The 23,055-nt window shown below is 34.5% G+C and overlaps 1 protein-coding gene across 1 annotated transcript in view; it reads left to right on the top strand.

Moving 5' to 3' along the window:
• Window positions 1–23,055, top strand: part of OLFM3 (olfactomedin 3) — a 212,126-nt gene that overhangs the window by 180,705 nt on the left and 8,366 nt on the right. The window contains exons 3-4 of the mRNA XM_081307402.1: window positions 5,033–5,188; window positions 9,820–10,039. Of these exons, the coding sequence (XP_081163528.1) occupies window positions 5,033–5,188; window positions 9,820–10,039 (376 nt within the window). The remainder of the gene's footprint in view (window positions 1–5,032; window positions 5,189–9,819; window positions 10,040–23,055) is intronic.

Here is a 23,055-nt window from a genome sequence, read left to right on the forward strand (position 1 = left end):
TGTCATTTTTGTTGAAATTAATACCTAGCGAATGTGCCTCTTACTGGTTAGAAGTCATGAAAAATAAATGACGATTATTTGGGGATATCGTTTTTCAATCTTGACTTTCTTTTTTCCTATGAAAAAAATTGAGTATTATATTTTATTTTGCTTGGGTAGCCAGAAAATAATGTTAGAAAATGATTTCATCTCAAATCTAACTTTGCTTTTCTATTAAATTAAACTTCCACTCAAATTACTGATAGTCTATCCCAATCTTTTCTTCTACACAGAAATTCGTTTTTTGGTTTTTTTTTGTTGTTGTTTTTGTTCTTGTTTTCCCTTTCAAGCAAGCCTCCTCTCAATACTGGGGATCGAACCATGGGTTCTACCATGTAGTCACACATCCAGCCCTTTTTATTTTTTGAGACAGGATCTTACCTAACAGGATCTTACCAAACTGGCCTCAGGCTCTCAATCTTCTTACCTCAGCCTTCTGAGTCACTGGGTTTACATGCATGCACTGTAGTGTGTGGCAGAAATATCTTCTTTCTACATCAACTATGCTGAGAAAGTTATGGTGCCTAAGAAAATGTTTCTCAGCATCTTACGTATTACTGTCATTCACTACAGCACTGCATGTACATAGTCACACACAGACTCAAACATTTCTTAAAAAATCCATTGAAAATTTTCAAATACAGTATGAATGTTGGAAAGTGAATAATTCTCTCTACAGGTCCAAAGTGAAATGTATTTCAGAGATATGACAGAATTAGAAATTAGTGAAGGATGAATAAGGCAAGAGAGTAGGAGTGGGAGTTTGAAAACAGTCATGAAAATTAATGTAATCACGTCATCTAATAAGTAGTCCATCTGAAAGTTTTAAAGAAATTCTAGAAGATCATTGCTTCACTCATCAATAACTTAATGATACTCATGCCTTCACTTTATCAATACCTAATGACAGAAATTTAATAAAATTGATTGACAAAATCAAAGTCACCACAAGCTAGATTGATTGAATTTACCATAAGGTAAGCTTTATGTCAAAAGAGGAGTACTTAATTGTGTGAACTATCCTACAATAGCCTGCAGAAGGGACAGAGCACTTGTTCGATGCTATGATCCAAAGATGTCTGAAAAGAATATTATTTTTCAGACTGAGCCAGTCCTTTGCTGAACTCTCTTTTTCATTTATGGCCAAGAGCATGACCTTTAAGGAGCCTGTTCAACCATTAACCAACAAGATGGATTTAGTCAACAAAAGGGAATTTTGATTAACAGATTAATGTTAATAGTAATAGTTACCATTATTGTTATGTTTTAGACTATACGTTGATCTACTTCATTTACTTCTTACAGAAGAGGTAATTATTTTTTAAGTTTATAAAAAAGGAAACTGGTGCTTTTTGAGGTTAAAAACTCAACCAGGAAACTGCTTTTTTTGTTTGTTTGTTTGTTTTTTGATCGGTTTCATTTTCTTAGCAGCACCCAGAATGCTGCTGGTGGTCTACATACTTATTTAAGTGATGCCCTGTCAAGCATCATGTATATTACTGAATATTAATTTCATGATATTTCAGTTCTTAATATGCCAGGACCAAATTGTTCACTTAAAAAATATTCGTTAGTGATGAATTTTCTCTGTGAAGTTGAAGATGTCTGTAAAGTTGAAGATGTCTTGCTTATCTATGTCAGTATTTCCAAAAGTGTGAATTTTGGAATAGGATGTTGGCAATACCCTCACCAATAAAATCACTGAATATTACACTTCAGCTTGAAGATTTCCAAAACATGATTTAACAATAAAGTTTCTGTGAAGTTCCACAATCTAAAGACTTGTTATTCTTAACTTAAGGCTTTCCAAATATATTGATCCACAGAGTATTTTTTTTTCAAGTGGCCTCGGTGCTAATTATGAATTAGAGTAAAAATGTTAGTTAATTTGCATTTAAGTTCAGAAAAGCTTCAGATATTTTATTTATACAAAGAATCAAGATTTCAAAAGAATTATCTATGAAAGGCTCAATGGGTTTGCCAAACTTTGTATAGAAGGTGTAAGTATAGAGACATGTACAGACAGTTAATACAAAACAACTTCAGAGACTAGCAAATGAAAAGGTAACCCAGCAGACCAATCTCCTTTCTACAAGTGGACCAAAGGGAATCTAGTGTCCTGTGTCATCAGAAAATTAATGCTCAGTGGGTCTTCATAACCAGTAGGAAACTAATCCTGGGTACAGCCCACAGGAAAAGGCAAAGACAACCAAATATGGTCCAACTAGACAGTTTCATCTCTAACCTCTGTCCCAAATGTAGCTCTTATACATGATTGTTCAGTACCAAAAGTTACAATCAAGTTTCAATAAAAACTCTCCCTGTGAATTTTTTTCACCACACAAATTAAATTGAAAATTAACTTGATAAGGTGAGCTTGAGGTAAAATAAAAGGCAGGCTATTTGAACCATATTCAGGAAACCTTCGCTGTCCATCATTTTCTAATTGCATGTACTCTGCCTAAGTATACAGAATTCTTAGGAGGATGTGAGCTATACTAATGATGGGTATCTTCACAGACAAACGTCGTATTTAAATGGGTAGTCAGTTTCCTTACCACAAATGGCTTTCCTTTATTCATGCTTAACCATAAATGAAGTTAGAAAATTACTTTAAAAGCACTACATTTATCCGTGATGGGGTTGCCATGCTTTCACTGTTGTCTCAGTAATTTTGTGCTGCACTAAAAGAAAAAAAAATTGAAGCTTTCTGAATGTAAGAATTACAGTGTATGAAGAGTGATTTTGTAGTTTAAGATACTGCTGTACCCTAACCAGTGGTGGGATCCGGGGGGACTGGGGAACTCTCCTTAAAATATGAAGATCCGAATTACCCATTATTACCATGGAAAACCCAAATTAGTTTTGCTCAATAGATATTTATTGAGCACTTTTATTCTGTCTCTGGTTTTGTGAAACATCTTGGAAGTAAAAGATATGGGTAAAACACAGCTTCTAACCTCAGGGGACCACGGAGCAAGAGCCACTTTCTTGGCCGGGTCCCAGACTCACATTACACAGTTTTAATATAAGCCAGACTGTGATATGTCCTGAAGAGACAGGATTCATATAGGGCAAGACCATGAATCAAGACAGCAGAAGAGAGAGAGAAGAAAAATTGACTTGTCTGACATAGAAAAGTGGAAGAACCCAGACAGGGCAAGGCACAGAGTTCACTGCTTTTCCTGACCATAGTGGTTGTAAGAAAATGGATCAACCAGGGGCTTTTTACAACAGGCTGGTGCATTGAGCTATGCAACTATATCTAATGGCAAAAATATGTCTCTGAAAAAATCACTCACTTGAAATTCACATATTTTTTCAAAAAAATCACATTTTACTGATTAAATAATGCATATTCATTAAAAAATAAATGAATCCACATACAAATATATGAAACAAAGTAAAAATTGCTTAAAATCCTATCTCTTTTTTGTGCCCATAATTTCATATATTCATTTTTGCAAATAAAACCTATAATTCTATGGCAATGGACTTGTATCTGTATTATGTACATATATGTGTAACCAGAGTTCTTTCTCTGTATTTATTATCTTTCCTTTCCCCAAATAATTAATATTAATAACCTAACATATTTTCTTCTAATCCTTCTATATGTTTCTTTATGATTTTTTTCCTTAGATAGCCTATTTTCTTTTATAAGCATATTCGATTTAGAATAAATGGATCAAATTATGTGAAGATCTGTACCTTTGCTTTTCTCATGGAAATGCCTCTGGGATGAGTAGTGAGCAGTGCTTCTCAAGCTTTAGAGATGCACTTGGGAATTTTGAGAAAATGCAGATTCTAACTCAGTAGCTCTAGGATAGGCCTCAAGGTTCTGCATATAGGTCGAGCTCCCAGGTGATGCCAAAGTTGTAGTTCTGAAGATGATTCTCTTGAGTAAGATGTGTGTAGAGACCTACTGTATCCTTTATAATATAGCTCATCCATTTTCTATTTCTCAATTCACTCTATAGCTTCCTACGATTTGAAGCTTTTCCTTTGTTTTCAGGTTTTTGCTGCTACTAAAATTAGGGGAGCCTTTCTCCCTCCTCACTTCTGCATGCTTTGTGGTTCACCTATTTCTACTTCTCTAGAACCTGGAACTCCTTGAACCTGAGATGGTGCCATCAGATTATCATGCATTTACTACTTATCCACCAAGCAATTGATGTGGTTGCTATTTTCCAGGTCCCTTAAGCAGTATGCTAACCAATTTAGAAGGTGTCCAGGACTGCTACCAATTGTCTGGTCAATTCAGTCTCACCCCTGGGAGTACTTCAGATCCATCAGAAGTAATTGTACTGGAATGACTGCATTTTAGGTCTATTAGAAACTTGAGTACCATCCATAATTGCTAAGCATCTATGATATTTAAGAAGTCAGAATTAATACAGAAACACCTTTTAGTTATTTATTTATTTATTTTGGTACTGGGAATTGAACCCAGGGGCACTTAACCACTGAGCCAAATCCTCAGTTCTATTTATTTATTTATTTATTTATTTATTTATTTTAAGACGGGATCTTACTAAGTGGCTTAGGGCCTAAGTTGCTGAGGCTGGCTTGTAACTTGTGATCCTCTGGCCTCAGCCTCCCAAATCACTGGGATTAAAATCATGTGCCACTGCATCTAGCCAGAAACAACTTATTTTCCATATATTAGGTTGGGCTGTTAAAAGCTTATAAAAACCACAATTCAATTTTAAAATTTATTTTCTAATATATTAAATACTTATTTATATTCAGTCATTTCTAATGCAAAAATATGCATTTCTTTTACATACTTTCTAGTTATAATTTTCTCTTACTGGATTCTTTGAATGTTTTTTTCATGGAGGATGGTCTTTCTGAAAATTTGACATGTGAAAACACCATTATGAACTTGACACTTCCAGTTCTTTAGGTTAATGTTGTTTGGGGTAGTTGGGTAGTGATTGTATATACTTACAAACAGACAATAATGTACACCAATATTTTTGTTCAACAGGTTCAGAATATGTCACAGTCTATCGAAGTCTTAAACTTGAGAACTCAGAGAGATTTCCAATATGTTTTAAAAATGGAAACCCAAATGAAAGGCCTGAAGGCCAAGTTTCGGCAGATTGAAGATGATCGGAAGACACTAATGACCAAGCATTTCCAAGTAGGTTTGACTTCTGCAATCTTGTCAAGCCAAAGGAGACACTGAGTGCCATAGACAGCCAGCGTGGCACTCAGCTAGAAATAATTGTGTGCTGGGCCACAGGTGCAAGGGTAAAGATTTACTGGGGATGTCAATCATCTCTTCATTAAAACTGACCATTAGCTGGTATAAATAAAAGCCTCATTCTTCTTGAGCTAGGGGGAGTTTCTGGGTAGATTTACAGACACTTCAATAGCTAAGGTAAGGGGAAAGTCTAAAGAAAATCAATAAATTATCAGAATTTTTCTGATGATTTTAATGCCTTGCTAATATGAGGAAAAATATAAAGGAGATAAATTTTAAAACCATTCATTCAAACCAGCATATTAAAAGAGAATTGTTTTATACAAAGTCTTTTTTTTTATTATTATTATTTTTTTTTAGATTTTTACTGACCATTACCTAGGAACACTGAAAAGGGAAAAGGAGTGTTTTAAGCATTAAATTAAAAAACAAAGTGGATCTGATAAAGTCATTTGAGCCTATATGAAAAATAAGTAATCTACCTTATGAAAGCATAGCATAAAAGTTTATACAACACATTGTGGTTGCCCAGGTAACAGCTTTAATTTTTCTTACACATTAGAAAGTGAGATTCACTGACAATGCTAGGAGGGTAGAACTGAGTTCCAGCACCTGGTCAAAGAAAGAACAGTGGGGAACTAGCCAGGGACATACAACAGGGTCCCTGCAGAGCACATTTTCATGTGGCAGAAACTGTCATGATCTGGAATTTCCTCCTGAGATTTTATAAGGAAAGGTGTAGATGATACAAGTTTTACACTGAGCCAATTTTAAGTCACAACCGACAGAAAGGAGGGCAAGCAAATTGAGGTTATTGACAGTTGAAACCAAAGTGAAGAACTGTGGGATTTGCTTTGAAGAAATAAGCAAACTCAGAAGATTAAAAACTTAGAACAAGTTCAAACAAGACCTAGGGGTTAAAATAAATTTAAAGATTATAAGAAATAAAAGTCTGAACTGGATGAATAGAGAATTTATGAGAACTGGTCAATAGAAGAATATAAGCCTAAGCAGCAAAAGAATAAAATTTAACCCTAGTTTATTGATCACACACACTGTGCAAGGTAGTGCTGGATTCTGTGTTGGATGTGTAATCCATGGTCCCTCTTCAACGAAAGATACCTCAGAGTCAAGTAAAACTGATGGTTAACAGAGCCATAAGCATCACTTTAGAGCACAAGGGAAAAGTGGATGATTTTGTTTAGAGAAGATCTGGGGAAGAGTTATAAGATTTGGCAGTATTCAAGAAAGCAGTTGTAGAAGTGACACTACCCCTACCCCAAGACAAAAAAAAAATCTTAAATTATAAAGGGAATCAAGAAGATCAAATGATTTACAATTTCAACTTTTGACGCTCAGAGTTAGGATATACATAGTAGAACAATAATGGGAATCCAAAGCTGGGGTCATTAACAAAGTAGGAAATGGTAAGCTGGTGCTTCAGGTGCAGAGGGCACAGTTCCAGAAATGAGCAGCACACAGAAGAGGAGGAGCTCAGGTTGTCTGGTACAGATGGAGATGCAGTGAGAATTCTGTGCATCCAAGGGACAATGAAAGGTATCTGGGTTGACAAAACTGGGGATGCATGAGAAAGCATGTTATACCTTCGGCAAGAAGACTGGGAACAAAGGAGCAAAGCTGAGGGAAATTCATAGAAATAATTTTCTTAGCATATAATTTGTCTAGCAGCAACCAGGCTGCCAATAGAAATAGTTAATTTTCAGGAGCATCACGTGATATAATGACTTGTATTTTTTTGTTTGTATAAACCACACATATGCTGAAATTAAATTTCAAAATCCCAAGAGCAGTATTAATAACAGCAATACTTGTTTTTCTGAACAATTATACAATTCAAGACACAGTTGAGAGCATGTTAAATATATTAATTAATTTAGTCCTCACAAAAATCCTGAAAAGTAATCACTATTTTTGTTCCCATCTGGCTATATTGTATAAAGAAGTTGAGTAATTTTTTCAGGGTCATATATCAGAATAAAGATTTGAACTGACAAAGTCCAGGTTCATGGCTCTTACTGCTAATAGTACAGTACCTCTTCAAGTAAACTTGAGCTGTCTAAATTGAAAATCACAATAATAATTAAGTGTTCAACATGCTTGTTGAATTTATTCAGGAAGTCCCACTGTGAGTCAGATTTTGCCTTAGGTGTTGAGGTACCATATTTAAGAAGAAGAAATGGAATGTTCCAAAATCAAGATTAACTTTGAAAAATATCTTTAAAAAAAAAACCCTTCTCTGATGCACCACTTTCATCTTATCAAAACTCCTAGGTTGATTTTTCCTTCTGTGGTCCTTCTGGATGAAAAGCTTGAGTTAGCCATCAAACATGACATTATCATTCCTATAGGACAAGATTGTTGTTTAGCAAGATATTCTGTTAACTGTGAGAGAAACATATTAGAAAGTGAAATTTGAGATGGGATTAGTAAACATAGATCAGGGGTACTATAATTTAATCTTTTATATATTTGATATGTGCATTGGTTGGACACTCTACTGCTTTCTGATAAATTTCCAGAGTTTCAAAGTTGATTGCAAAAATCTAATGATAAAGTTTTGAAAATATGAAAATACTTATTTAATTCAGGAGGGAATAAAAGCCACCAAAATTTTAACATTGAATTACTCTCTTTTAAATATGCCCATAGTAAGATGTAAAACCTGATTGTAATAGTTTTTATAATATGCAGCAAATAGTACCAACAGAACTCTTATCATTAAAAGCCTAATAAAATAATTGTATCTCCCTTTAGGGTTGCCACAAAACGTTTGAACTAATAAGTTTATTTCAAAATGATCCACTAAAATGAGAAAAGCCATGATTCTGCTTCTTGACTGTAATATTTATGCATTTTTCTCATTACTAAGATTCTCTACCCTACCACTTAGCATGTACATGTACACAAATCAAAGATTTCTGAATTTATAGAACAAGTAGAAATTTCTACACAAGAAACACAAGCCCATAAATCAGGGAAGCAATGGGAGCTCCTGCTATTTCAATGCACTTATAATAGTGACATTTCTAAATTATTTTAAAATACAATTTTAGCTTCTTAGTATACAATATGGTTTCTGACAGTCCCTATGTATTATTTTCAAACAATCATGAATGTGACCTCTTTTTACAAATTATATCATCTGCAATAAATTCACAAATGAATTAAACTCCTGAAATATTTTTGTTGACTACTACCACCAAGTTAAAGGGAAAAAGTTAAGGTGGCACATCTAGAAATTTCAGTTGAAATTACCGACCTATGATGCCTAGGCATAAGAGATACTGCTTTGACAATATACTTCTTGTTCTGTTGTTAAAACCAATGCTTAAAACTGGTTCTGATGGCATCCACTTGTAGTCCCAGCTATTCCAGTGGCTAAAGTGGGGGTGGGGAGGGGAGTGCTTAAGTCCATGAGTTCCAGACCAGCCTGGGCGACACAGTAAGACCCTGCCTCCACAAAGATAAATGAAAAACCTCAACTTAAGTTTTAAACAACTTACTGGGCTTGTTGGCACATGCCTATAATCCCAGCTACCTTGGGAGGCTGATGCAGGAGAATTGCAAATTTGAGGCCAACCTCAACAACTTAGTAAGTCCCCCAAATAAAAAATAGGGCTGGGGATATAACTCAGCAGTAGATGCAGGTATGGTATATGTTTGTGAAAGAGAGAAAAAGATTCTAACAGCTCTGAAACTTCCTTGTCTGTTACATAAATTACGTACCATGGTCCCTTAAAGAGTTAATGACTTCATGGGTAGGCAATTCTACCTTACATGAAGACCTCTAAATTATCTATGCTAAGACAAATGGAGTCAGAGAATAGGCAATAATTCAAAATGGTAAATAGCAACCTACATTTCTTTGAGCTTTGGGAAGCTTTGCATGATTTATTATACTTGCTGAACTTACCTTCCTAATGAAGTCGTACTAAGATGGATATTAAAATGAGCTAGGAATACCTGAGAACAATGGAAGGATGAACAAATAAACGGTCATGATTAGAAAAAAATCTAAGTGTGAGGAAAAAGATGATCCTGAATTCAAAATTTCCTGTGTCTTCCTACATCATGGATACTAAGTAGGTAGATAATTAACCTAAAATAAGTTTAGTAATAAGATATTTGACTGATAATTTCCTTCAAACTTCATGCATAATTAGAGAATGGATCCTGTTCCTATTTGTTAATCAGATGATGCATTGTTACTTTATAAAATGCTACCAGAGAGTGAGATAACACAAAAACCCATAATTGCTACCTTAGGAAGTTTTTTTTTTTCTAATTATGATAAGTATCAATTTGTTTTGTAGAATAGCATGTAACCATTTAAAGAGCAGTTGTTGTGCGAGAAATGCAAGATAAGTGGATTTATTACTAGTGATCATGGAGTCAATTAGGTTTTCAGAAAATACCTAATTTCAAGCAGAAATCATTAAGGAATTTTGAAGCTGTTTTAATAATCTCCTTTATGTTTCATAATAAAAAGACTGGAGCTGCTTGATCTGCTTTAAACAATTCTCAGGAACAACTGCTGCTTCCCACAGGAGTTGAAAGAGAAGATGGATGAGCTCCTGCCCTTGATTCCCGTGCTGGAGCAGTACAAAACAGATGCCAAGCTCATCACTCAGTTCAAGGAAGAAATTCGGAATCTGTCTGCTGTCCTCACCGGGATCCAGGAAGAAATCGGTGCCTATGACTATGAGGAACTACATCAGAGGGTGCTCAACTTGGAAACCAGACTTCGTGACTGCATGAAAAAGCTGAGTGAGTGTTATACTTGGATTTTTCTAAGTTGTATTTTTAAGTAGTTTTAAAACACTTCCTCTTTATGTTTTTCAGATAATCATAGAATACCTAATTATAGGAAAACCAGTGACTGCTTTTAGGTGTCCCTTAATGCCTTAAGCATTCCCAGGTACTCAGGTCTTCTGATTTTAGGGCACCGTGTTACCATTTGTGGCTTGAAATAATTAGTCTGGCAAATGCAGTCAACTCCATTGGCTATACTAGTGGAGATAAGTTTTGTTTTATTTTATAAATATAATAGTCAATCATTACTTGGCTAGAGGGAGGGGAAGAATTTCTGGTAGTGGAGAAGTATAGATTGGCAACAAGGAAAGCGCTCTGGAAATAAATGTGAAACAGAAAACAATAAAAACAAAATGAAACAATTCCTCCAGTAGGCAGAATTACCCACTACTTCGCTGATCTAATAAAAATAAATACATAAATAAAAAGGAAGCACCTACTTCCGTAGATAGTACCACTCCTCAAGGATCAAGCATGTGGGGATCAAACATGTGGCATGGGTTACGGACTCTCATTCTTGCCTGTTAAAATGTATGGTTCTGTCTGCTCTGGGTTTACAATTTTCCCCTTGCATTCATGAGATAGTTGTTTCATTGAATTCATCATGGGACAAGTCTGCGATTTGAATGCAATATTAACACATGGTCATGAATTGCATGGGAGGGGTTGTGAGTCCATTTAGAATTAGGGTTTAGGTGTTGATTTGATGTGACATGACAGGGAGGGTAACTCAGTAACCAGTGTGCTCTCAATAACCAGTGTTTCTAGAATAGAACTGAGTGGGGAAGAGAAGGAAAACACTTAAAAAAATTACTTTCTGGTAAAAAAGACTTCAGTGAATAAATATTTAAAATAAAAGTTGCATGATTTATAAAAACACTTTGAAGATAATTTTGCAAAGTGCTTTGAATGATGAAAAAAAAAAGGTAAAATACAAAATGTAGCATTCAGTTATCACAGTCTCAAAAAAATGTAGGGAATCTCCACATCGAAGGCCACACATTAGTCATCCCAGGATTTCTAAGAAAATATAACAAAACTAATCACAAGAAAATAAGGTAAACCTGAAGTACAGCCCATGCACAGGAATCCTCAGCCCTTAGTTTCCCATTGGCCCATGTCCAGTTTTACATCTATTGCTGCCAAAAGCCAACTGCAATGATTTCATGACTCTGGTTCTTGCTCTCACTAATCCATTGTCCACACTATTGACAAAAGGATTTTCTGAAGTTGAAATGTGAAATTATTTTGCTCTGCTAAAAACCTCCCATGGATTCCTTGTTTCTGGCACAGGGTCCATGGCTTTTGAGGCCCCTCCAGTGTGGTCCTCCCTCCTTTTCTAGATTTAGGTTTGGCCACTTACACCCTAGCACACTGTATCCTGGTCACATGGGCCTTATACTCTGTGCATTCCTGCTCCCCAAGTACTCTTTCCCCTCTGAGCCTTTCTCTGTCACTCCCATCTGTGATAAACCCCTATTTATTTCTTCAGGTTTGAATGTATCATGTTGCAGAATCTGTCATTGTCTTCCCATCTGTCCCTGCTAGGTACTCCCAGACCCTTATATTTCACTAAAAATTATGCTCTCCTTAAAAAAAAAAATTAATTTGTTTTTTTTAGATACATATGACAATAGAGTGTATTTTGACATATTATACATACATCTAATTAGAATGTTAAAGTTGTATTTTCTATGTTTTATTATTATCATATGTGTAATTAATGTTCTGGTAGAACTTTTGTTCTGAGAGAACATCAACAATGCATATCATATTCACTCTGCATGTATGTTCCAATGCCTGGAAAATTTCCTGGCAAAGAAAAATTAATAAATATCTGATGAATAAATTAATTCTTTAAGACATCATAGGAATCATTCCTAAATTTTTATATAGATTATTAGCTATTTCAAGTGGCAAAGAATGATTTAGTTTACTTGTTAATTTAAGAAAAGTTTCCTTTTAACCACGATAGTTAAATCAAAATAGCATAGGTGTGATTAAGACTAAACCAGAGAAAATTTATCTATTTGATGTAACTATTAAATCTCTCTTCTATATGCTGTGCTTTTATAATTCAAATTTTAATGTCTATGGTTAATATGCAATAGGCAAACATTGCTGACAAAAAGAAACTCTACTGTTATATTCTATTCTTTTTAAATGAAGAAATAACTTGAGTCCAATGCCATAGTAGTTAGCTAGCTTATCAGATGATGTCTCCATCAAGTAAGATAAGAAAATCTCAGCCTGGCTTGGTGGCACAAGCTTGGAATCCCAGTGACTCAGGAGGCTGAGGCAGGAGAATTGCAAGTGTGAGGCCAGCCTCAGCAAATTAGGGAGGCCCTAAGCAACTTAGTGAATCCTTGCATCAAAATAAAAAATTAAAAAGTGCTGGGGATGTGGCTCAGTGGTTAAGTGCCCCTAGGTTCAGTCCCCAGTACAAAAAAATAAACACCTCAAACCAAGAATAACTTAGTGTCACTTTAAGAGGTTACAAAGAAGTATCCAAATACATATTTTAACAGGTAATAAAGAATCTGATTAAGGAAATTCTGCTAAATAACAGCATCAGGGCTGGTGTCTGAGCTTTTTCTTGTTTTCAAAGAGGCCCCTTTGTTATTAAAAAAAAAAAAAATCAGTCCCTGAGAAGCTATTCACTCTTTTGTCCCTAGCATCTTACAATGAACCCAAGCACAGAGGCATTGCATGCGAGACCAGGCACCTGCCAAGTACAAATAGCTTTTCCTAAAGCCAAGACAGGCAACAAAATTGTGCTAGCTAATAACCCCTTGCATCCTAAATATGTCAGTTATGTTTTTGAATAAGTAACATGGAAAATTTGGGATTTGCTCAACTTTAGAAATGAACATTACTTCTATATGTATTCTCTCTGAATATACTGAGCTGGAAGTCATCTCTATTACAGATAATCCCCCACACCCCCTCACTCTTTCATAACACAAAATTTGTTTGTTTCTTTTTGTTGTTGGTGGTGGTGGTACTTTATTTTATCTTTCCACAATTTTTAAAAATTTTATTTGTTCTTTTTAGATAGACATGGCAATAGAGTATATTTTGATACATTTATACAAACATGGAGTATATCTCATTCTAATTATAACAATTTGTTTCTTTTAATTCACTTATAATTCTGTATGCTTAAGATCCTTCAATAGTGAAAATGACATTTAAGACAAAGAAGCTTAATCTAAGTAGAGTAAAATCCATCTTTCTTATTCTTACTGAACTATGATAATATTTCTATGGTGTCTCTAAGCCTTAGAATTTGTTCATACATACACACACATTATTAGCTATTTATGACATATATTTTATATATATATATATATATATATATATATATATATATATATATATATCATCATACATCATTTTATTCATTTATTCCACAGATGACAAGGTTTTAGACAATTGAATAACTGAATTTATTAATATTTTTATTATTTTATTTTACAGTGCTGCAGATTAAACCCAGGGCCTACAATGATGATTTTAACTAATCTAAAATAAAAATTCTAGCAGTCAATATAATAATGCAAATATCAAGCAATAATAAAATCAGTATTCAACTTTCTCATTTAATGAGACGATTGCTGTTTGAGTTGAGTTATAGATACCCTATGAAATATTGAAAATAGAGTAGTTTCTTAGAACCTGTGGGGAATTAGTTCCAGGATCCTCACATATACCCAAATCTGCAGATGCTCGAGTTCCTTATATAAAAAAGAATAGTATTTGCACGTAACCTATGCACATCATTCCATATACTTTAAATCATCTCTAGACTACTTATAAAACCTAACAGAATGTTAATACTATGCAAACAGCTGTTATTCTGAAGTTTAGGGAATAATGACAAAAAAAAAAACTGTTCATTTTCAGTGCAGATGGAGTTTTTTTTTTTTTTTCCCAAGTACTTCTGATTTAAAGTTTGTTGAATATAAGGATGCAGAACCTGTGGATACAAAGGCCTGACTGTATTTCTTACATTTCTTGAAATCCTCATGATTATCCACAGCCCAGCTACCTACTTACTTAACAGAGACACCCATACCACAGACAGAAAAACCTAACTCTTTTATGCTTTCTGTCTGAAGAACTGGGTAGTTTTGTCCATCCTTCCATATTTGTACCAAATAATCATTTATTGAACATCTCTGAGCAGAGAGGATTCTATCAATTAATTACAGTGAAGAAAACATTTCCAGAGTCATAGAGTCCCATAAAAATGAATAAATTCATATTTCCCATTAAAAGAGAAGTTAAAAGAAGGTATCTAACTTCAGTTAAAAGAGGATATCTCAAGATATATATATGTGTGTGTCTCTGTGTGTGTGTGTGTGTGTGTGTGTGTGCGTGTATATGTATATATATATATATATATATATATATATATATATATATATATGCATGCCTCTCAATACACACAGACAATTAGCAGAGGGTAGAAATGTATTTTGAGAGAGAGAATAAAATTGCAACATTGAAGCATGTATATATATATAATATATATATGTATATACATACACATATATATGAGAAAGATACATATGTGTGTGTATATATACATAAATAATTTTTACTGTGGCATTAGATTATAATTTGATTAAAACTCGACGTATCTTTACATTTCCGGGCAATTGATAATAGGTTGGATCAATTCATCTGTAAGAATCCTTCTAACTCCATGTCCATTATTTTATAAATGTCCAAATATCAAAAAAAGACTCGAGAGAGAGAACAAATACTAATTAACATCAGGACCATTAACAGAAAGTATAGGAAAAAGGTTTTTTTTTTTAAAGATATCAAGGGTTCTAAAAGAATTAAAGTACCGTTGCTATGCAGCTGAGATCTAGAGTGAGACATTGGATAATTATAGTATCAACAGTGTAGTAACAAGAGCAAGAAGGCTCATTCATCAATGGCATCTTCACTCTTCACAGAAGCCTCTCAACCCACACAGCCAATTAGCAGAGGGTAGAAATGTATTGAGAGAGAATAAAATTGCAACATTGATGCATGCATTTCCCATCACTTTTTCAGTAGATTTTCTTTCAAGTAAAATGTCATAGGGTCCATCACATGAATTTTAAGAGGCTAAAAAACCACACTAGCTTCCTTGCCTTCAAGGTCTGAGTTATTTCCAGATAGTAAATAAGGCACTGTGGGAATCACAAGTCATTGAGACCACCAGGGCACCATTTAGTTTATTTCTAACAGAGAATTAAAGGTTGGGAGAAAATAGAAATGAAAAAAAAAAAAAGTTTCAACAGCAATGTACCCTGGTGGCCTGAGTGAGGTGCAGAAATGTTCTTTCCTAAGTACTTAATTTCCTCCTATGAGAGACTGAATAGAACAAAGTCCCCTGTGCTTAATTAAATCATATCACATTCCTAGACATGAGGAATATAATTACATGCATGTGAGAATTTGACTGAAAAAGCATGGTTAAAGCTCTTACACACCCCCTGAGACCACCAATAGATATTTAATGTAGTTTATAATCAGACTTTTCAAATTTCCAGTCCTCTGCCCCCCATTCTGTTAGTTCTATTTTAGGGCAATGATTTGGTGCCATCTAGTGAAGCACTGATTGTATCTTTCTATTTAAACAACAGTTTGAGACTTCACATTTAACAGACATACCAGTAACATTAGAAACAAGGTCACAGTGAAAAACTTGAGTTACTGTGTTTGCTACACGGATGCCCAGATAGTTTTTAAAATAAGTAAACAAATTTTCTGTGTGCCAATGATCTTCTATGTACATCCAACAAATACTTTTGGACTTTACTGGGTGTTTTCAGATCCAAAGATGAACAGGAGACCATCTCCATCTAGTGGGGACGAGAACCTAAATAAACAGCTAGGGCAACACCAGGGGGCTGCTGCTTGACTCTGTGCCAGCTGTTTTACATGTGCTTGTTCTAACCTCAGAAAGAACTCTGGTTTAGGCATTAGCATTGACAACTTAAGGAAAACACACGCTCAGAAAATTTATGTTAGAAATTAGAATTTATAACTTGCAAAGACACACAGACAAATTCCTTTTCCATCCATGATGTCTTTTATGGGAAATTCTGTAGATACCTTAATAAGTTCAGTTTAATGATGGAGTCACCATCCACCTAATTGTGCCAAAGAAAAAAAAAATGCCAAAAGTCATTCTTGATTCTTCCGGGTTCTCATTCCCCTCTGCAGTCACAACCTCGTTTACGCCCTTCTCACCTGTCTCTGAAAACCATCTTATGTCTGTTTTTCCACTTCCACTGCCCTGATGCGAAGCATCATTCTTCATTTTTCAACCAGATCACTGCAATGGCCTTCTTCTCACTTGGTTTAGCTGAAGGGAGACCCTCTCCGCCACACTGAATATTTAGTGTAATCTTTCTCAAATACAAATGTAGTCAAATTACACCCGTATTTAAAGGATTTGCTTTTAAAACTGAATCCAGATTCCTTTGCATGGTTTGTCTTGATGTGTTGGCCTGCGTCTCCGGCCCTCTCCAACTTCTCACCAGCCACTCAGCGTGGCTTCAGCCATTCCCATGTGTCAGTTCTTCAATCATACATATTTTCATTTTCCTGAACATTGGACTTTCTCTCCATTTTCATGGAACATTTTCCCTCCTCCCTTTACCTATCTAAATTCTAATTATTTTTCCTCTTACACACACACACACACACACACACACACACACACACACACGACACCAATTCTTCTGAGGAGCTTTCACTGATTGTTCTCTAAGGTTGGTCTTCCCTGGAATGGTCTCCCAGAGACTTCTACCCCACTCTGACAAGGCACTTACATTCTACAAGAAACATTTTACAAACACCCCCCACCCTTTTTTTTTTTTTAAGTTTTACACCCTTGTAAGCATATTGGGCACTCAGAGGTCAGGGTCTATCCTTGCTGAATCCTTGGGGACTCTAACAATCCACCTGAAACACAGTAGGCAGAAATTAATGTCTGCAAAGTATTTAAGAGCAAATTTAATTTTAAAATATACAGTTTGAAGTTGCTTTCAAAAAATCAGCACATGTCAACTATAAAACATCATTATACCTTTTACAAAACCAAAAATCTTTTGGGAAAGATGATAACAAAAGCACAGCATTTTTTCACCTTTGTGTTTGCTGTCCTCTGCTCCATCCCTTATGGCAATGAGGAATTGCTTTCCAAAACTCCAGATATTTTGCTCTATCTAGCACTTAAAGCAAGACACACTGAAAGTCTCACTGAAAGCAGGAATAAAAGCAAAGTCAAACTATTGTGCTTGTGTTGGAGGTGAGTGAGATTTAATTCACATGCAATAGGGGTACTTGATAAGAATATCTCTTCAAGTAAATTGAGGAGGACTTCAAACAAGTCGTGTACCAAAGACAGTCCTACTCAACCCCAACCTACTAGGTCCTACTCAACCCCAAATTCTAAACTGTAGCATAGAATAGGACTTTATCCTGTGTCCATGAACTTGATGATTTTTTTCTTTTAAAACTGAAACCCTAGTTATTTTAACCACACTTTGAGTAAATTGTAAATTTCACCATAAACTGATTAATCTTCTTTTTTAATGTCCTAAATATTTGTAGATTACAAATAAGTTTTAAATGCTTTAAGGATATAATTTTGTATTTCCAGACACAAACATGAATTTCCAAATTATTTGGGATTTCATAACACAATTGTCCATTATGTTTTGATATTTAGTAAGCTTTTCCTTAAAGATATAAGTTTTATCCCAGAAAAGATAAAAGGAAGAGTTGAGGTTGAGTCAATATTGTGAGAAATAAAGCTTGATTTTAATTTATGATTTTCTTATCCTAAGTTCCTAAAATGGAAAATCACAGATTAAATACTGTGAATGTTTTATTTTATTTTTGAGGCAATATTTTAAATAAGCAAAAGGATAAAATTGTGTTAATTCTGGAAAAAGTGAGTTATTTAGACATATTCATATTATTCTTGATCTCATTTATCAAAAACCCACTGGAAAATCATTCTAATGCTCTGTTTATTCTTATCCTCATGTTTTTCTCAACAGTGTAGTTGGTAAGTCTAGACACACAAATAAAAATATAAATGATATAAATGGATTTTATAGTATGCCAGATATATGGTAGAGACAAACTTATTTTAAATAGCTTTAATGGACTTTAAAAATCAAATAATACCCTTTCATGCTGCATGAGTTCTCCAATGGTCATAAGTAGAAATACAGAAACCATTCTGTCCATAAAACATATTTATTACTCTACTAAATTACTTATATGGGCACAGCCTTAGGATTAAATCCTGAAGTTGTTAATGTAGGATATTTTATTTACATATTAAAGGACAAAAAAAGGAGAGGACAGATGGTTTTTATGCTTCATTGGTCTAAACAACTGATCTTCCAGATGAATCCCAAATGGTATCTTTTCCTCAGCTACTGATTGATAAATATGGATTGTAACATCATAAAAAATGTAATATATAAATGTCATCAGAGAAATAAAATGGTCACTTTCCTCAGTAACCTATTCAGTACATTTTCTGAATATACAAAATGTACACATGCAATATATTATGAAAGCTAATATTTTCATAACATCTCACTGCAGACAGAAAAGCACAGCAAGAGAAAACCAATGAAGCAAGACTCCTAATTTCGTTCTTCACCATCTACCTTTGCAGAAACCTTTGTCTTCCAGGCATTTGGAGAAATTATCCCTTTTATCTGAGTTCCCTTGTCCACAAGAAAGTGAGAATAAAATGAGAAAAGATAATGATTTATTTGAACAAAAGCTAGTTTGGGGGAGCTGAGAAATAAAAATGACGGTTATTGCTTATTTTATTTTTACGATTTCAGTGGATAGAGTTGAGGCAATATTTTGTGAAATAAAGTTTGATTTTAATTTCTGATTTTCTTATCCTCATTTCCCAAAATGGAGAATCACGGATTAAATACTATGAACATTTTATATCTGTGTTCTTGACACTACGGTCCACAAAATTATAATTGGAAAAGCAGCCAGTTTTATAAATTCCTAAAACTTGAATTTTATAAATTTCATTTGATAAGATGAATTTTGGCTTAATAAATTGATAACCGGTTGTAAAGGGAGTTTCTCCTGGGAAGAAATCAATGAGGAGAGCACTTTCTGTGATTTTGCTTCCTGGGGATAAAGACTTATGGTGATGGTGGTCTCCCTCATGCTGATGATGATTCTTTTGTTTGTCTGATCACAATCACAAATGTAGTACTTTCTCCTCACCAGCATATGAAACTTTATTGATCCACTATTGACTCATTGTTCCTTTAGTTAAAATGACAAAATGTCAGGCTTCCGAAGTTCCATTTTGTAGACAAGGAAACTCCACTCCAGAAAAAAAGCACATTGTCAACATTACATGATGATTGGATGGCGTGGCCTAGATTAGAAATCCAATTTCCCACTTCTTGCCTCAGAGTTATAAGGTGGATGAAGTGTATTTCACAAAGAACATTCTTGGAAAATTAATGGAAATAAGTCAGACAGGCAGGCAGACACACACACACACACACACACACACACACACACACACACACAAAAGAAGACACAGGCATGATTACTCATGGTTACTACCATGAGCTACCACCTGCTCATGGCCTTCATTTACTGAATTACGTTCTTTTGCATCATTTGCTGTTCCCCCTCTACTAGATTTTTAGAGACAAAAAAAAAAAAAAACCTTTTAGAAACAACAATGACATCAGTACAGCACTAAAAATTTCCCATGATCTCATGTTCCCCCACACCCGTTTCCTACTATTACCTTGAAAAAAAAAATTACTAAAGCTGCTTCTTTAGTTATAATCTTTTCAGTGATGTTCACCACAGGTCAATACTGCACCCTTCTTAAAACACATTCTTCTTTCTGGGTTTTTTGATCATAGAATTTTTCTTCTATCTTACCTGTAGCTGCTTCTTGGGCTCCTTTGCTGGGGCCTATAAATATTGGGACTTGCAAAGCTCTGTTCTACATCTCTGAGGCAACAAACAGTCCTGGCTTTCACTGTCACCATCATGCTGCAGACTGTTAATACTGTGTCTCAAAAGATGGCTACTCCCTTGATTTGTACACAGTCCCCACTGGCATGTGAAATAGTCATGAACAATGTAAAATAATCTGCATTGGACTCTTGATCTTACCTTTCCACATTCATTTCTCCCTCACTCATTTCATCTTAGTAAATGGTACTATAATCTGCCCAATGGAACAAGTCAAAAATCTAAATGTTAGCCTAGATTATTTTAAGAGATTTTATATTCCCCCTTTGGCCTCCATCCTTGCATCTAATAAAAAATAACTAATCTTGTCAACTATGTCTTTAAAAACAAATCCCAAATTCACACACTTTTCTGTATGTCCATCACTGCTTCTATATCTCTCACCTAAACCAATGTGCTACCCTCTTCTTGAAGCTTTCTCCCATACTCTTTCCCTCTACAGTTAATTTTCCACACAGTAAATAGAGGGATCTACTCAATACATCTCACAATCTGTCCTTTTCTCTCTCTCCTTTTGTAAAGTCTTTATCATTTTTAATCACATCTGAAATAACACCATATATTCACTCTGATTCTACAAGCCTGCAGAATGTGGACTATTCATGTCTCCAATCTTCATCAATTTAGGGCTTTTCCAAGAGCACTGATAATAGCCAATATTTTTTCCATACTTGACTATGTACCAAACAGTCTTCTAAACACTTAGCATTTCTTAATCTTCTCAATAACATTTTGAGATTTATTTCATTACTGTTGTTACACATGAAGCATTGAGAAGTTAAGCAGTTGTTCAAGTTCCTTAGAGTGTTGGAGATAGAATCAGGATCCAAATCCAAGTGGTTGTACTCCTTAACTCATATTTACCACCATTTTCAGATTCTTCCTTCCTCTAGGTGATCTACTAAATCCACTAAGTGACTTACTAGTTAAATAAACTAAATTTCTAAAGAGTATTCCAAAGTATTTCTAAAGAGTATTTAATTGGTGAGTCTGTGGCTGAGTCCTTGTCAATTAGACCTCAGATTAAGGTCTTCCCCCTGCCTTCTCCAATCACTTCATCCAGTTGCCCTACTGAAATATCTGCTTTAAATATATTCCTACCTGATACGTTTAGTCTGTTTACTTATTTTCCCTCTCCATCAAAATTTAAGCTTCCTCAGGATAGAAGTATCATGTTTTGCTTATCACTATAATGTTAGTGTCTAGAACATCACTTCTTGTTCAGTAACTTAGATGGATGAATGAATAAATGAGTGAATGAAACACCTTTACTTGAAGGTCACATTCCAAAGTCCTTCTTTTAAACACTAAAGGATTCACTTTCTAAAATACAGTTGAGTAGAACAAACATTGGTTTCTTTCACCAAACTAGGTACATAGAAAAGAGTCGATTAGCCAAAAGACCACACCTCCAAGGTCATCCAATGTGGAAGAATTATATGAAATGTACTTTTGTTCACTATGTAGTGAAAAGCAAGGGACATTTGCACACATAGCTATCATGGATCTATTTGGGGTTTTAAGCAACTTTATTGCTATGGAGGCCAAAATTTTTAATATACTATTTTAGATAAAGAAACTGAAGGACATTTTTAAAATACAGATATTATTTTTAAATTGTGAACACTTTGAATCATTAGCTCTTCACTTCAAGTGTGCTTCTTAGATTAATATTATTCAAAGGATGTGACTCCAGGATGAAAATTTGTGATGGACTGAGGTCAAATACAGGGTGATGCCAAAAAGACAAATCATTGCGTTGCATATTGTGAGCTGCTGGGGAGATGGGAGAGAGCTAATTGATCCCATACACAGAGGAAAACAATGGAGAGAGGATTAAACATAGAAGAATGGAAGAATGTAAAACATAAACTTCATAAATGTTCATAGAATCTTCTCTGGCCACAGCCTAGGTATAAAATATCTGTATTTGGAGCCTTGAAAATTGATTTTTATCTGACTTATATGTCCACTCACTAAAATCTCACAGAGTTAAAGTTTGCAAAATTAGATTGATTTACTAGATTATAGGGATAAATTTCCTTTAGACAGAAAAGATAACCACCAATAACTCACGTGCAGGACCAAATCAATAAGACCTAATGAGAAATACAACTCAATTCAACTTGTCCTTTCTAAGACTTCACATGTATTTTTCACAGAAAATTTAGCATCTACATGATAATTAACTGATAATTGTAGTAATTCATAGGTTTTTTAAAAAATTTTAAGACTGAAAGAATTCAAAAAGAGATTTTCATGTCAATTTTAAAACAGAACTGGAAGTTTAAAAAACACAATTTCAGTCTAATCCTTACAGGATGGAAACCAAATTAAAATGAAGGCTATTTGTAGCTTCCATTTCTGCAGACTATTTACATCCCATTTCTACCTTCTTCCTATCCCTGTGAGGAAGCATGGCACATGAAATTGGAAATTATTTTTCAACAGACAGTATGTAAATGTTATTATTTTACTTTTAAAATTTAACAGCTATGAAATTTTGGTAGTTATTTCAGCCTTTTAAATTATAATTTAAATATTGTACACATGGCTAGAAAATTGTATGTTTACGATAAAAAAGGCTTGGAATGAAAAGTAGTAGTCTCTTTCAGCTCTGCTCCCCAAAGGTAATCACATTTAACAGATTAATTTTAAGGGCCCAAGTTTTATTTATTTATTTTATTTTTTTTTTTTATTGGATGTTCACAACATTACAAAACTCATGACAAATCATATTTCATAGATTAGAATCAATTGGGTTATGAACTCCCATTTTTACCCCAAATACAGATTGCAGAATCACATCGGCTACACATCACATTTTTACATACTGCCATATTAGTGACTGTTGTATTCTGCTACCTTTACTATCCTCTAAAATCCCCCCTCCCCTTCCCTCCCAT

This window comes from Spermophilus citellus, assembly GCF_964194105.1.
Source record: "Spermophilus citellus genome assembly, chromosome: 9".
NCBI lineage: Eukaryota > Metazoa > Chordata > Mammalia > Rodentia > Sciuridae > Spermophilus > Spermophilus citellus.